This window comes from Mustela lutreola, chromosome 3, assembly GCF_030435805.1.
Source record: "Mustela lutreola isolate mMusLut2 chromosome 3, mMusLut2.pri, whole genome shotgun sequence".
Classification (NCBI taxonomy): Eukaryota; Metazoa; Chordata; class Mammalia; order Carnivora; family Mustelidae; genus Mustela; species Mustela lutreola.
Window position 1 is genome coordinate 55,609,237 of NC_081292.1, and position 16,916 is coordinate 55,626,152.

Sequence of the window (16,916 nt, forward strand, 5' to 3'; positions counted from 1 at the left end):
TAGTCCATCTGAAGCTAACCTATTTAACAACAACGACAAAAATGGCTTTGACTTTATAGACAAAGCAAATTAGGTTTTTTCAAGAAGATCTTATGTATTTATTTATTTATTTAGAGAATGCATGTGCAGGAGGGGGCAGGGGCAGAGGGAGAGAGAGAAAGAATCTTAAGCAGGCTCCATGCTCACAGCCTGACTCAATCTCTTGACCTTGAGATCATGACCTGAGCAGAAATCAATAGTCAGATGCTTAACCAACTGAGCCATTCAGGTACCTCAAGGCAAATTATGCTTCGGGATTGAGAAACTAGTTGAAATACATAAAAAAGGCTAAGTTTTCTAACCAAGCCATCATTAAACGCACTGGTAAATGTCATTCAGTGAATAAATGGATCAGTGTGAACTTGGGGAGCACTAATTACTGAAAGTTGGGGTGAAGAGGACACAACAGCTAGTGCTCATAGAACGTAAAACAAACTCCTTTGTCAAAACATTAAAGATGGACCTTTAAAATAACATTTATGTAGAATAATAAAAAGGTCTCTTTTTTCACTCCAGTATTTAATTATTTTATTATATTCCCCTTAAAACTCATTTCAAGTTACATGCTATATAACTTATCACCTACTCTTTGCAAAGTATACCTTTTTGGACACCTGTAAGAAGACAGAAAAATGAAGTTTGGATCTATGCAGTCTGTACAGATCCAATTACAGTGTCAGCATCTTGTAAAGAAACAGCAATTGACTATCGTCTGAGAATCTTCAGGGCAAAGGAGCAATAGTACAAGAGAGAGGTGGAGCTCTGTAGTATTTCATAGAAGTGGTTTCATTCAGAGGACTAATGTAATTACACGTTATCAGAAAACTATGGCCATTTCTGATAAAATCTTGGTGAGACAGTAAACTCAGGTTAGAATTCAGACTTGGCACCTACTGTCTGGTTTTTACAAAAAGATTAAATTGTACGACTCTTCTGATCTTTACAGATAGGTATAAGGTAACAAAGTGCTTGGCCCATGATAGGTACCCAAACATAACTATCATCATCATGACCATTATTAATCTCCTCAGTGAATTTTGCTGGCACATGTATAGGCTCTTAGTGGCAGAGCTATGAAATCAATTCTGTGTCTCATTTTGTTTCTCTTACCTTGTCAGTTGTCTGTGATACATGAAGATACGATGTAGGATTTGTGTTTGTTCTCATACCTGCTATGTAGCCTACTTTCTCTATTTATAAAAATATGGGTCACAAATAGCTCATCATTTATTGGGGAGTGCTACTGATTTTTATATGACACATGATGCAATAGAGGATAATGTTATTGGGAACTTTATGATGCATTTAACATATGTCACAATATTAGTTCTTTGGGTTCCAAGGAGTATTGTTTGTAGTCCTAATCAGAAAAGACACACATGTGAAATGTCTTGCATTCATCAAGTATAGCTAAACTTCATTTGGGAAATTAAAAGGAGATATTGTCAACATAACTCAAGAGTTTGCAGAAAGATACAAACAAGACATTTTGGCAGACTTATGAAGAAATACATTTCTATATAGCCACATTTTAAGGTCTCTGGGAATAATTGGCTTTCCATCAGTGCATTATTACTGCCTGAAATGATACCATTTATAATTTCATTCTTTTTGATTAGACAATTGCCTCTAAAGTAGGAAGTCTCATCAAAAACAGATATAAATCATTAGTTACCAGGGTGTGAATTTATTTAATGGGTTTTTCTAATTTGTCAAGAAGCTAGACAGAGGGGCGCCTGGGTGGCTCAGTGGATTAAGCCGCTGCCTTCGGCTCAGGTCATGATCTCAGTGTCCTGGGATCGAGCCCCGCATCGGGCTCTTTGCTCAGCGGGAGCCTGCTTCCTCCTCTCTCTCTGCCTGACTCTCCACCTACTTGTGATCTTTCTCTCTGTCAAATAAATTAATAAAATCTTTAAAAAAAAAAAAAAAAAAAAAAGAAGCTAGACAGAGCTGTGTTTGTAGAAAATATGGGCCTCTGGGCACTTAGAAACAAAGAATATACTGAAAATATAGAGCATCAAAATGTAAATGTCAGCTTTGTCACAGTTCTGGGAAGGGTAAATCCTTTAAGGTCCATCATTAAAAAGAAAGAATATAATCACAGTACCATGGAAATAAACGTGCAGCATGGCTTTCAGGAAGAGGCTGGATACTTGGATAATCATCAAGGCTTACATAAATATACATGCCACAAATCATAAAATTTAAAAAATGTGTAATTTGTTTACCTGTAGTTTCCCTGTTTACCTGGAGATGCTTTTTCTTGTAGAAGTGTTCAATATAAATCAAAATTGAATAAATTGATTTATACCTTAGAGTGTTTTTCAGGGACAGAGAGTCTGCTTTCATCACACCTGTTCATCGCTTTTCCAAAGAGTAATTTTTAAATAAAAAAGTGAAAGAAATCTAAACTCTAAAATGCAGTCCTACTTTGGTTGTTACAGAATACTGAATTTTAGGGTTCTTCCCACACTATCCAAAAGCCATGATGCATTTCAAAAAATTATTAGAAATAAATGGTCAGGCCAATCAAAACAACACAATCAGTATATAATCTGACGTACAACATTTAGCTCATTCTTACTCACTGTTCAATTTAGTTTCTTTTAGGTATATCTTTGGAATTCCTCCCCTGATCCTTGTTCTGTTGCCAGTAGCATCATCCGATTGTGACATTGAAGGTAAAGAGGGCAGAGAGTATCAGCACGTCCTAATGATCAGCATCAACGACTTGGTATGTGCTTGTTTGTTTTCCTCACACGGTAACAGTTTCATATTCAAGTATCCATCTGTATTTCTTAAAGAAACTGAAATAACTAAAGAGCAAAATTTAATGGGACACTACCTATTTTTATAGTTGACATCATTATATCCTTTTAAAATAATTCTTTAATAGGTCTTCAGCTATGCATTTCAGCTCAGTTCACACCACCACCACATTTCTTGTAAGCATAATTTAGCATAACTATCTGCATTGCCTCACTTCGTGATGACAGTCCCCGTAGAAGCGCTTTAATAGAGCAGGGAAAATAACAAGAGTACAACATTAAACCACAATCATGAAAAAGAGACGTATAGTTATTTTATCTGAATGTGTGTACAAACATAGGTATTATATAGGTATTTTTACACACACATTTATATGTAATTTGCTGTAAGTTAATTTTTTAGTTTATGGTGTGCTTCTCCTTACAGTATAGTTTATATTTTAGTTTTAATTTTGCAGAAATGTTAAGCAGAAAGTAGAGAATTACCATAACACTCTTCCTCCTTACAATTTCTCCTATTATCAACATCTTGCATTTGTGTGGTACTTTTATTTGTTAAACAGATGAACCAATATTGATACATTATTATAATTGAGGTCCATAGCTATCATTAGGGCTCTGCTTTTGTGTTGTACTTTCTATGGGTTTTAACAACTGTAGTGTCATGTGTCCACCATAACAGTATCATACCGAATAATTTCACTGCCCTTAAAATTCCTTTGTGCTCTGCTTACTCACCCTTTCCTTTCCCTCCCTTTTGAATGCATGGCAACCACCAATCTGTTTATGGTCTCTATCATTTTGCTTTTCTAGAATGTCATATGCTTGGAATCATGCAGTATATAGCTTTTTTTTTAGACTGGATTATTTCTCTTGGCTATGTATATTTAAGGTTCCTCCATGACTTTTTGTGGCTTAATAGTTCACTTCTTTAATTGTTGAATAAAATTCCATTAACTGGATATACTAGTTTGTTTTCCCATTCACTGATTGAAGGACATGTCTTGGTTGCTTCCTACTTTTGGCAATTATGAATAAAACTATAAGCATTCATGTGTAGGGTTCTGTATGGACATATTTTTTCAACTCATTTGCATAAATATCTAGGAGAGTGACTACTGGATCACATGGTAAGACTACGTGTAATTTTACATAATACTGTCAAAGTGTCCTCCAAAATGACAGTACCATTTTGCATTTTCATCAGCAATGGATGAGAGCTCCTGATGCCTCATATCCTCACCAGTATTTGGTGTTGTCTGTGTTTTGAATTTTAGCCATTCAAAAATGTGTGTTATGGCATATCATTGTTTTCATCAACAATTCCCTAGTATCATAAGATGCTGAGTATTTTTTTATTATTTTTTATCATTATTTTTTAAAGATTTTATTTATCCGTTTGAGAGAGAGAGAGAGTAAGAGAAAGCATGAGAGGGGAGCATGAGAGGGAAAAGCAGACTCTCTGTGGAGCTGGGAACCCAAGCGGGACTCAATTCCAAGACTCCAGGATCATTACCTGAGCCAAAGGCAGTCGCTTAAACAGTTGAGCCACCCAGGCACCTGTTGAGTATCTTTTCATATACTTTATTACTACCTGTATATCTTGATCAATGAGGTCTCTGAATTCACATCTAAGCTGACATCTTAACAATACTAAGTCTTCTTCTAGTGAGATAGCTTTCCATTTATTTAGATCTCTCTTTGATTCCTTTCTTTGGTTTATATTTTTCCTCATATAGATCCTGTTTAAGATTTTCTTAAATCTAAACCAGGGTGCTATTATAAATAGTGTCTTGTTTTCAATTTCAAATTCCAGTTGTTCATTGCAGATATATAGGAAAGCAATTGGCTTTTGTGTATTAACCTTATATCTTGAAACCTTTCTGTAATTGCTTATTAGTTCCAGGAGGTGTTGTTGTTGTTGATCCTTTGGGATTTTCTACACAATTATAGCACTTACAAAAATATTTTTTTTTTTACAATTTAAGAGCTGATCAACATCATGGGATGTGTTGATTTAAAAGATAATCAGTTCTTAAAGCCCCAAATGCAAAAGAAAACCCTCTCAAATGTTCTTAAGATGGGATAAATGGTCTAATTTCTCCCTCCTGCCATCCCACTATCATCTTCACTACATACTTACACCGAAGTGGCATGACATTTTGGGAAATTCATTGTTCTACCTCTTGAAAGGATATGGGGAACTCAAGATAATATTGAACAGAGACCACAGAGGTCCTTGATTTTACCCGTTGACAAGGAAAAAAACGTACTCTAAATGGCAGTTACCCCACTTTGCATTTCATGAAGTTTTGACACTTGACATTTTCTGCATTAATTAAAGTACTAAGTTAATTTTTAAATCAAGATAATGCTTTCATTTAATTTTATTATCTAGGCAAGGAATCAACTGGTGTTAGTCCTACAACACTTGTAAATAACTCTGTGTGTAAAACTGCAAAGAAAAATGCTGTTGACAATCCAAAAGGAGAGTTTTGTCTACCATATTCATAGCACATTTCTTCTGGAAATATAAAGGAGTTTATCTGATTAAAAGGCACAGCAGCAAAAAAACAACGGCAGCAACGATCCTTTTAAAACAGTACCTGGTGGTGCCTGGGTGGCGCCATTGGTTAAGTGGCCAACTCTTGGTTTCGACTCAGGGCAAGAGCTCAGGGTGATGGGATCAAGCCCCTTGTCAGCTCAGCACTCAGGGCAGAGTCTGCTTAACTGTCTCTCCCTGTCCCTCTGCCTTTCCCCCCTTCCCCACTTTCTCTCTCTGCAAAATAAATAAATAAATCTTGAACAACGACAACAAAAGCCAAAGTAAAACATGGCAACTCTTCTTAAGAGATTAATTCATTAGATGTGGAAGACTATATGAGGAAGAGTATATGAACTAATCAATTCAAGTGAATAGTGCCATGATAATCGCAAGAAAGTCATCTGTAAATATGAGGTGATAAAATAGGAGGAAGGAGAAAGAAGTCACCAAGAACTACTTGTATCAACATGACTGGTAGAGGAAATTCAGTCTCCTTACTAACTCGTGTCCTAGATGCTTTGCAGACATTATAGTGTTTGAGTCTCGGGAATAGCATAATAATACTAATATTTATGAAGCACTTGTTTTATTCCAGGTGCTAGCCAAATACACTTTCACAATATACCTGGAAAAGAGGTACTTTTATTACTTTAATTTCACAGAGGAAGAAGCTGAGTCTTGTGGCCGGCCAGTTTGTGAGGGGCAGAACCCGGATAAGAACCTTTGCTGTTAAACAGCACGCTCTCTTGCCTCTTGATAACAATATTGGTGTTAGCATATGCATGGGGCAAACATCTATTTGGAACCTGTTATTATGGAAAACCTTTCATGTGGTGAAGTGGTGGGGGCTTCTGGGTAGGTACCATGATGGACGAGGTATAGACCCTTCTTCAAAGAAGCTTTCCTTCGGTGATGGCTAAGTCTTGGTGTGAAGGATGCAAGCTGCAGCTTGAAGAGGGGTGGCTGCCTCACGGCCATTCAAAACCAACAGACTGCTGTGAGCTAGATTTGGGAATAAAAAGATAGAAGCTGTGTTCTAGGAGGAGTTGAATGGATCTGCTTGGCACTAGGAGAAAGACCATGTTGTGGGAGAGTGGACTGATATCCAGTAAAAATTTTTTGAGCTTGCCGTTCCCATAGACATTTAGCATCTATTTACATATTAGAGCTTTAATAGTATTTTTGCAAGCATTAATAAAGATACACATAAAACTGGAGAAAATTTGCAAAGGATGTCATCAAAACTACATGTAGACAGAATTTCTAAAATTTTTCCTCCCACACTGCAGTGGATGATCCATTGTGACTCCACTTTCAAGACCAGTGATAGAGCAGAAGACATAAGTGGATCTATACTTTATAGCAAGATTGAGAGTGGTGTTGATGCAATGATATTTGGACTTTATTCTCAGCATAACTGAAAGTCTGTAGTGATTTGATCATAAAAGTTACAGAAAGCTAAAATATGAATCTCTGAGCATTTATTATTATTATTAGGCTATAAAAAATTAATAGTCCGTGTTCTTCTATACCCTATAAGGATGACGGATGTATGTGTCACTACAGTACAAAACGATAAGCAGTACCTTACAAAAAAGTTTCATATACATTATCTTTTTTGAGCTTCACAGTACTCCTGTGAGGTTATGATAATAATAATAATAATAACTAAGACAAAATCAAGGTGTACAATGTGCCAGTGCTTCCATGAGCACTTTCCATGTATTAACTTATATAATTCCTACAACACCTCTACGTAATGAGGACACCAAGATCTGGACAACATAGCTGGCAAGGGGCGAACCTGGAAATCAGACCCCAGGAAACATGCTCATTAGTATGAGAAAAAACAGGGTAAAGCTCTGGTATTGTTTTGGCTCTTTCAGGTCCCTTGCAATTTCATATGAATCAGCTTTCATTTTTAGGAAGAAGTCAGCTGAGACTCTGATAGGGAATTCCTTGTACCTGTAGATAAATGTGAGGAGTATTATCTTTTCAGCAATGCATAACAATGCTTCTGATCCACCAACACCTAAACATGGGATGCTTTGCCATTTATGTAGATCTCCTTTAATTTCTTCTAACAAATATTTTGTATTTTTCAGACTATAAACTTCGAACTTTTTGGTTAAATGTATTCCTAAGTATTTTATGTGCCTTTGATGCTAATGTAAATGGGATTGTTTAATTTCATTTTTAAATTGTCCATGATTCTCAATTGTCTGTGATTCTCTGTGACCCTGTATACTTACCTAAGTTTGTGTCTTATTTCTTCATACTAGCTTATAAGTATCTTAAGGACAGTTTATGCTGGATTTATCTTTGTGTCCCGCAGAATGTTCAACAGAATACTTTGCATATACATAGTAGTTTTTCATCAGTAACTATGAATTGTAATAATATATGATAAATAATGGATGAATTTAAAATTAATGCCACAAGTTCATGAGAAGCCAGAACTTGTTTCAAATAGGCTAAAAGTCTCTTCTTTTGAACATCTGTTTCTATGGACATTTGTTAGAATCAAATGTCAAGTGCCATTCTGATATTCAATATGAACTAGTTTGGGATATTATATAATATTGTTTTTTTCCATAAAAAACTATTTTGTCAACATGACTTATATGGTTGAATTACATAACTTATATGGTTGAATTACATAACTCTTAGTCACCAGAACAAAGGCTGGTTAAAAATATAAAGACTGCTGGGAATGGCCATATACTTTCTACGAATGACTCAGTCTAGTTAGAGGCACACAAAGGGCTTACTTTATTGTAAGTTATTAAATTATGAAATCCAGTGAATGGGTTATACTTGGCTTTTGCAATTTTCAATGTCCTCAATTCTGCCTTCATCTCTATTTGAGGGGCCTTAAGGGATTCAAGGTTTGTCTTTGCATTGATGGTCCTCTGGTTTACACCCCTTTCATAAACTTAAGCACCATATAATTTAAATATCAATTAGAAATCTTTACCCTGATGAATTGCACTGACACATCATGCATAATGGAGAACTAATTAGCACTTTTCACTGCTTCCTGCTTCTACATTTTCTATCTTAGGTAACAATGCTGAAAGCCTGGGATCATCCTTGGCACCCCTACTCCTTCAGCTCATCCATCAGCAATTCTACAGATTAGTACACCTTCTCAACACCTGTGCAGGTCATTCATTCTGTTGACTTCCACTAATCATTTCAGGTCAGGCAGTTATTGACATCACAAGACCACTTCCATAGCCTCCAAGGAGTTCCTGGTTGATCTCCCTGTGTGCATCTGTCCTCTTTGCTGGCATTGGAGTTATCTTTCCAAAATTCAAATCTGATACACTCTCTCTCCTTTCCAAAAGCTCTTTAACGCTTTAAAATCTCTCTGACCTAGGACCTATCAACTTCGATCTTGCATTTCATTGCTTTGTTGACAAATAAATGATCAACTTCCTGCCAAACATTACTTTATAAATATGTCTAAATATGTTTAACTCCAATTAACAGAGGAAAGATGTTTTAAATTGGCTAAAATTAGTCTTAAATTAGTTCTTCTTTTATCAAGTTATGCTAGAAGATAAAACAAATTTCCTGTGTGTATAATTTAGCAGTATGACTGAGTCAGTTGCAATTTAACAAGGGAAGCTACCTTTCAAGAAGTGAGTCTTTTTGTCCTAGCAATGACTTTATTTTAGTTATAAAAATGAAATAAAAATACACTACTTAAAAGACAGATTTGCTGAGTGGATTTTTTAAAAAAAGGAAAAAAAGGCCCAAATATATGTTATCCACAAGAAACCCACTTTAAGTATAAAGATACATGTAGATTAAAAGTAAAAAAGATGAAGGATGGTATGCTATATTAGCACTAATCCAAAGAAAGCTGGAGAAGCTATATTTATTTTAAGCAAAGCACACAGTAAGGAAGACTATCAGAGATAAGTAGTAAGTAAAGTAAGGGCATTAAATAATAATAAAGGGGTAAATTCTTTAGGAAGGCAACAAACTTTAATGTGTATGCCTAACCATAGCATCAAAATTTGTGAAGCAAAAACTGGTAAACTGCAAGAAATAGATAAAACCACTATTAAAGTTGTAGACTTCAACACTCTTCTGTCAGTAATTGACAGATTCAGCAGAGAGAAAATCAGTAAGTATATAGTTCAACTGAAAAGCACTCTAAAAACTGGACCTAATTGACATTTATAAAATACATCATCCAACAACAGCACAATACACATTTTTTGCAAGCTCACATAGAGTAATCACCATGTTCTAAACATATTCTGGGTCATAAAGCACATTTTCACAAACTTTTAGCAAATAGAAATCATGTGAAATATACTCCCAAACGATAACATAATTAAACTGGAAATCAATACTAGAACAATAGATGGAATATCTGCAGTTTAAACAACATTTTAGATAAATACAGATTAAAAAAAAAAAGCCTTGGGAAAATTTAAAAGTAATAAACTAAATGTTAACAAAATTTGTGGGACACAGTGAAGGCAGAGCTAAATATATGCATTAAGTGCATATATTAGAAAAGAGGAAAAATGTAAATCAATCATTTAAGCTCCCACATTAGAAAAATGGAAGAGAGAGAACAAATTAAAATGAAATTAATCAGAAGAAAAGAAATAATGAAAATTAGAAAAGCAATTGAAAGCAAGATATTAATAGAAAAAAAATCAGTGAAACCAAAATCTGGTTCTTTAAAAAGATCAATAAAATTGGTAAACTTTTCTCTATCCAGGCTAACCAAGAAAATAAGAAAGATGCAAATTACTAATATTAGAAATAAAAGAGAGGTCATCACTACTAATCCCATGCATATTAGAAGGATAATAAAGGAATATTATTGTGATGTTTAATTTTATGTGTCAGCGTGGCTAGGCTATGGTACCTGGTTATTTGGTCAAACAGCAGTGTAGATGTTGCTGTGAAGGTATTTTTTTAGATGTTAACATTTAAATCAATAGACTATGAGGAAAACAGGTTACCCCTCATGATACAGGTGATCCTCATTTGTATGGACTGAATGTCTATGTTCTACAAAAATTTATATATTTAAGTCCTTAACCTCAAATGTGATGGTCTTAGAAGATGGGACTTTGGAAGATAATTAGCTTTAGAGGAGATCATGAGGGTGGAACTCCCATCATAGAATTAGTGCCCTTGAAGCAGAAGAGACACCAGAACTTTCTCTCTCCATCATATGAGAACATGATGAGAAGATGCCTCCCTGCAAGCCAGGAGGAGGGTTTTCACCAGGAACCAAATTGACTGACATCATTCAGGCACCTTGATTTTGGACTCCCCAGCCTATGGAACTGTGAGAAATAAACATCTGTTGTTTAAGCCACCCAGTCTGTGATATTTTGTTATAGCAACTTGAGCAGACTAAGACATCATTCAATCACTTGTTTAAGCCACCCAGTCTGTGATATTTTGTTATAGCAACTTGAGCAGACTAAGACATCATTCAATCACTTGAAAGCTGTAAGAGAAAAGACCAAATTCTCCCAAGGAAGAAGGAATTCTGCCTTCAGATTTAAGATTGCAACATTAGCCTCCTTGCTGTTCCAACCTACTGGCCTATCCTACAGATTTTGAACTTGCCAACACCCACAATCAAATGAGCCAATTCCTTAAAATACCCCCACTTCTCACTCCCTCTCTTTCCCTGTTTTTTTCCTCTCTCTCTCTATAGATAGATAGATAGATAGATAGATAGATAGATTCCTATTGAATGTTCTGTTTCTCTGGAGAATGTTGACTAATACAATTATGAACAACTCTGTGGACACACAGTTGATAGTTTAGATGAATGCAGCAATTCCTTAAAAGACTGAAATGATCAAAACTCACATAAGAAGATTTACATGATCGAGATAGGACTACATTTATTAAAGAAATTGAATAAAAAATTAATGACTCTTCAAAATACAAAATACAGGTCCAGGTGGTTTCACTTGTGAATTCTACCAAACATTTAAGCAGGAAAGCATATCAGTTCTCTAAAAACTCATTCAAAAACAGAGGGAATACATACCAACTCATTCTGTGAAACCAGTCTGACCCCAGTACCAAAATCTGACCATGGCACATAAGACAGAAAACCTCCAAGTGAATATTTCCATGAACATAGGTGGGGAAAAAAATCTTAACAGAGTATTAGCAAATGAAATCCAATAGTGTATTTTTTAAAAATTATAAATCATGACTAAATACAATTATTTCAAGTATGCAAGGTTGGGTCAACCGTTGAAAATCAGTTAATGTAATTTATAATGTCAACAGGCAAAAAAATAAATCATATGATTACAGTAATCGCAGAAAAAGTATTTGATAAAATCCAACAGTGATTCATTAGAAACACTCCCAGCAAACTATGAATAGGGAATAATTTAACACACTGATAAAATTTATTTATAAAAATCCTACTGTTAACATATTTAATGGTGACAAAGCAATACTTTCCCTTGAGATTAAGAACAAGTTAACAATATACCCTCTTATCACTCCTATTCAATATTGTCAGGAAGTCCTAGCTAATCCAACAAAACAAGAAAAGAAAACAAAATATATTCAGAAGAATTTAAATGGTTTTTCTTTCCTGGTGACATGACTGTCTTCATAGGAAATCTAAAGTAACCTGGAACTAATAAGCAGTTATAGCAAGGTTTCAGGTCACAAAAAGACAAAAGACAGTTTCTTTTTTGTATTCCAGCAGTGAAGAATTGTATTTTAAATTATACCACTCATATAAGCTTCAAAAAATGAAATAATCATAGATAAATCTATTTTAAAAAGGACAATATCTATATGAGTAAAACTATAAAACCTTAGGGAAAGAAGTCAAGAAGAACCAAATAAATGGAGAGATATTTCATGTTCATACATAGGAAGCCTTAATATTGTAAAGATGTCACTTCTTCAAACTTGATCAAAGCAGTGTCAATCAAAATACAGGAAGTCATTCTGTAGATATCAACAACCTGATTCTAAATTCACAAGGAATGTCGAAAGACTCAAAAAAGCCAACAAAATATTGAAAAAGAAAACAAAGAGTGCCGGCATTGCCCAAACTCAAAACTAGAGTTTTGAGTAAAGCTAGAGTAATCAAAGCAGTGTAATATTGGGGAAATAACTGACAAATCAATAGAACAGAATAGACAGCCCAAAAGAGACCGACATCAATACAGCGAACTGATCTCTGACAGAAGATCAAAGCCAATTCAATTGGAGAAAGGATAGTCTTTTCAACAAATAGTGCTGGAACACCTGAACATCAATATACAAAAGACCTTATAGCTTTCACAAAAATTGACTCAAAATGGAGCATGGATCTAAATGTGAAATGCAAAACTATAAAAACTCCTAGAAAGTAAAATAGGAATAAAACCTAGGTAACACTGAATTTGGTGATAATCTTTTAGATGTGACACTCAATAGTGCCATACATGAAATAAAAAAAAGATTGGACTACATTAAAATTAAAAGTGCTCTGAGAGGGGGTGTCTGGGTGACTTAGTCAGTTAAGGTCTGATTCTTGGTTTCAACTCCGGTCATGATCTCAGGGTCCTGTGATTGAGCCCTGTGTCCAACTTTGTTCTAAGTAGGCAGTCTGCGTGAGATTCTCTCTCTTCCTCTCCTTCCCCACACTGCCCTCCAGCTCATTCGCTCTCTCAAATAAATGAATAAATAAATAAATCTTAAAACCAAACCAAAACAAAACCAGAAACGCTAGCTCTGAGAAAGACACTGTTAAGAACATGAAAAAACAAGCCACAGACTGGGAGAAAACATTTTCAAAACACATATCTGATAAAGGATTTGTACTCAAAATATCCCCACCCCCCCCAAAAAAAAGTTTAAACTCAACAACAACAAAAGAAAACAACGTAATTTTAACAATGAATGGACACCTCAGCAAAGAAGATAAACACATTGGAAATAAATATATGAAAGATATGAAAAGATGCTCAGTGTCATATATCATTAGGGAATTGTAAATTGAAATTGAGGTAGCACTAAACATCTGATGAATGGACTAAAATCTGTCATAACTAAAATGACTAAAAGCAATCATACATCAAATGCTGACAGGCATGCAGAGCAACAAGTGTTCTTGTTCATTGCCAATGGGAATGCAAAATGGTACAGCCATTTTGAAAGACAGTTTGGCAGTTTCTTACAGAGTTAAACATAGTCATATCATGTAACCATGATTCTGGGGATTTATCCAAATGAGTTCAAGACTAACATTCACAGTAAAAATGCCATGCTAATGTTTATAAAGGTGTTATTTATTCATAATTGCCCCAAATGGAGGCAACCACATCATTCTTCAACAGGTGAATGAATAAACAGAATGTGGCACATCCATTCAGTGGGATATAACCAGTGATAAAAAGAAATGAGCTGTCAAGCCACAAAAGGACATGATGGTGTCTTAAATGTGTATTGTGTGAAAGAATTCAGTATATGGGACTACTTGCCATAGGATTCCAGCTATATGACATTCTAGAAATAGCAAAACTATGGACAAAGTAAAAAGATCAGTGGTTGCTGGGGGCTGGGAAGAAAGGAAGGTAGGAATGAATCAGTGGTGCACAGAGTAATTTTAGAGCAGTGAAGCTATATTTTATATGACACTGTAATGGTAGATACATGACATACATTTGTCAAAACACATAGGACTTTATAGCACGAAGAGTGAACTTAACGTAAACTAAGAACTTAAGTTGACAATAATGTAACAATATTGATTCATGAACTGTAACAAAAATACATTAATGCAAGACGTTAATGAAGGGGAAGCAATGGTGAAGGCATATATTTGAACTGTGTCCTTTTTTTAAGTTTTTCTGTAAGCCTAAAACTGATTTTAAAAACAAAGTCTGTTGGGGCACCTAGATGGCTCAGTTGGTTAAGCATCTGCCTTCAGGTCAGGTCATGATTCCATTCCTGGGATCAACACCCATGTTTGTTTCCGTGCTCAGTGGGGAGCCTCCTTCTTCCTCTGCCTCTCTCCCCTGCTTGTGCTCTCTCTGTCTCACTCCCTCAAATAAATAACATTTTTTAATTTTTTAAAAATAAAGTCTATTAAAACAGTAAAGTCATTCATTCATTTGTTCATTCATTCATTAAAAAATAAAACAAGGCTAGCAGTATTTTATGGTTCCATAAATTCTCCAAATCCAAAATCTGTTGGTATGTACAACTAGTCCCTAGGGAGGAAATAATTTCACTTCCATAGATAGTTTCCTGGGCAGGGTGAGTTTAAGAACCCAGACTCTTACTTTTTGAAGCCTCATGATATTTGATTCTTTATGAAAGATTGAATTATTCCTGTCTGATATCTACTGATAGGAAGGATTCATTGAGAAAGAAAGGAGTTTTGACTGGTTCCCTAGACTCACCACCACCAATATACTTGTTGTTTTTCAAGATATTTGTTGGGGAAAGTTTACCCTGGAAAAGAGTGTAAGGATTGGCATCACTTTTAGATCTGATTACCTTGCTATCATAGATGTCTTTGGAAACAGTTCTGGGCAAACAAGTATAAATTAAATAACTATAAATTTGGGCCCTCGGGCCTGTGCCTGAAGTTATACACATATCTGGACCAACAAGAACATTAGACTATGTTTCACTGGGTTTTTTGTGTTGATACATTATATCTGCAACAGAAATTAAAACAGAAAGAAAAAGCATAAGCAGAGAGCTGTGGATGGATTGCATGGTTCTGCTTTCCTTACATGGCATATGGAAGGAAACTTAGCCTGCTTGCATTGAATAAACTCTCTACATTCTTGGCTAATTCTGAAAATGAAAAGAGAATTTATACAAATCTAACAAGTGGAAATAGAGCTAATTTAATTGGGAAATTTGTAAGGATGTGACATTGTGAGTACTCTGAATCTGTTAAAGCATGTCATTGTTTTGAAAACTACTATGATCTCATTACAATGAAAAAATGGTATAACATATGTTCTAACCTTCACAGTGGGCTGAAAACATACTGTTTTAGAAGATCACCCAATAGAATCTAAAGGTACATGTGTCACTGGTATTCATGATTTCAAATGTACTGCTGGGGTGAGATGACAGATTAAATCCCATTGAAATGAGCTGAAGTTGAGTACCTCAAACTGTACAAAAGTATAGAGAATCAAACTAATGGAAAGACACTCATTTTTACACACACACACACAAGTTATTGAAAACTGGCAGCTCCCGAATGAGAAAGACCTTTCAGGAACTGACATGAAAACAACACTCCTCTAAAAATAATCATACAGGTAGTGCAGTGGTTCAAATGTGGCACCCCAATGGGTGTGTGTACCTGCTACCTTATTTGGAAAAAGCATGTTTGCGGTTACAATGAAGAATATCAAGAGGTGATCAACCTAGATTAACTGAGTCCAAATTCCAACAACAAGCGTTCTTGGAACTGAAGAGCAGGAGAAGAATCACAGGAAAATCCATGAGCATTGGAGTTATGCATTACGAGCTACGAGGAATGCCAAGGATTGCTGGTAGCCTCCAAAAACTAGAAAAGAGGCATGGAAATCTGCCAATACTTTGATTGTGGATTTGAGCCTCCAGAGAATATATATATTTTTTTGTTTTAAGCCACCTAGTTTGTGGACATTTGTTATGGCAGCTATGTAAACTCATATTGATAGTGGCTAAAGTGGACAAAATTCTGAAAAAGAGCTCACTAATACTCCATTTTGGAGAAAGTCAGTGGAAATATCTGCTAGGGAAAGGCAAGTGAAGTGGAAAATCACTCCTGAATATCCTAGTCTCTATCAAAAGTGAAATGCTTCACTCCTAATGGGAAGGGAACCTTTAAGTCCAAGTGACCATTCTATCCCCAAGAAAGGCAGTTCACCAAACCCCACAATGAACTTGAAAAAATTGTTATGGGGTAGACAATAACATGGTCTCACTGGAAGTGCTGGGATAGGTGATAGCACAGGGTGGTCCCCTATAAACTTAAGATGAAAACAACATGGCAACCATGCAGAAACACCCCAGAAAATAATAAGTCAGTTTATGGATTACCATTCCTCCAAAAGAAAACTCATCAAATGGAAAAGTAAAATAACTTATGATAGAGAAAAATGTTCCCCAAATGGATAAAGAAAATGGAATTAACAGATTAAAGGGGCACACCATGGGGTGCCTGGGTGGTGCAGTCATTTTAAGCATCCAGCTTCTAGTTTTGACTCAGATCATAATCTCAGCGTGGTGATATTGGCCCTGAGCTGGACTCTGTCCTCAGCACCAAGTCTGCTTAAGACATTCTGTTCCTCTGTCCCTTTAACTGCTCAGTGTTAACTGCCTTTGTGTTTACTGGTTCCTACTACAAGAACTACATTTTAACAGTCTAAAAGTTTTCCATTGTGTTTTCATATGATCAAAAATTACTGAATGACAATATCACTAGTCACATACTCCTAAACTTTCAGAAGACATCAGCTGCCATATGTAAACTCAGTGCTGAAATAACCCATCTTTCTGGTGCTTCCCATTTCTAATTTATTTTATATGAGCTA

At 35.4% G+C, this 16,916-nt stretch overlaps 1 protein-coding gene across 1 annotated transcript in view; it reads left to right on the forward strand.

Moving 5' to 3' along the window:
* IL7 (interleukin 7) overlaps nt 1-16,916 on the forward strand; it is a 53,357-nt gene that overhangs the window by 4,104 nt on the left and 32,337 nt on the right. The window contains exon 2 of the mRNA XM_059166166.1: nt 2,640-2,773. Within this exon, the coding sequence (XP_059022149.1) occupies nt 2,640-2,773 (134 nt within the window). The remainder of the gene's footprint in view (nt 1-2,639; nt 2,774-16,916) is intronic.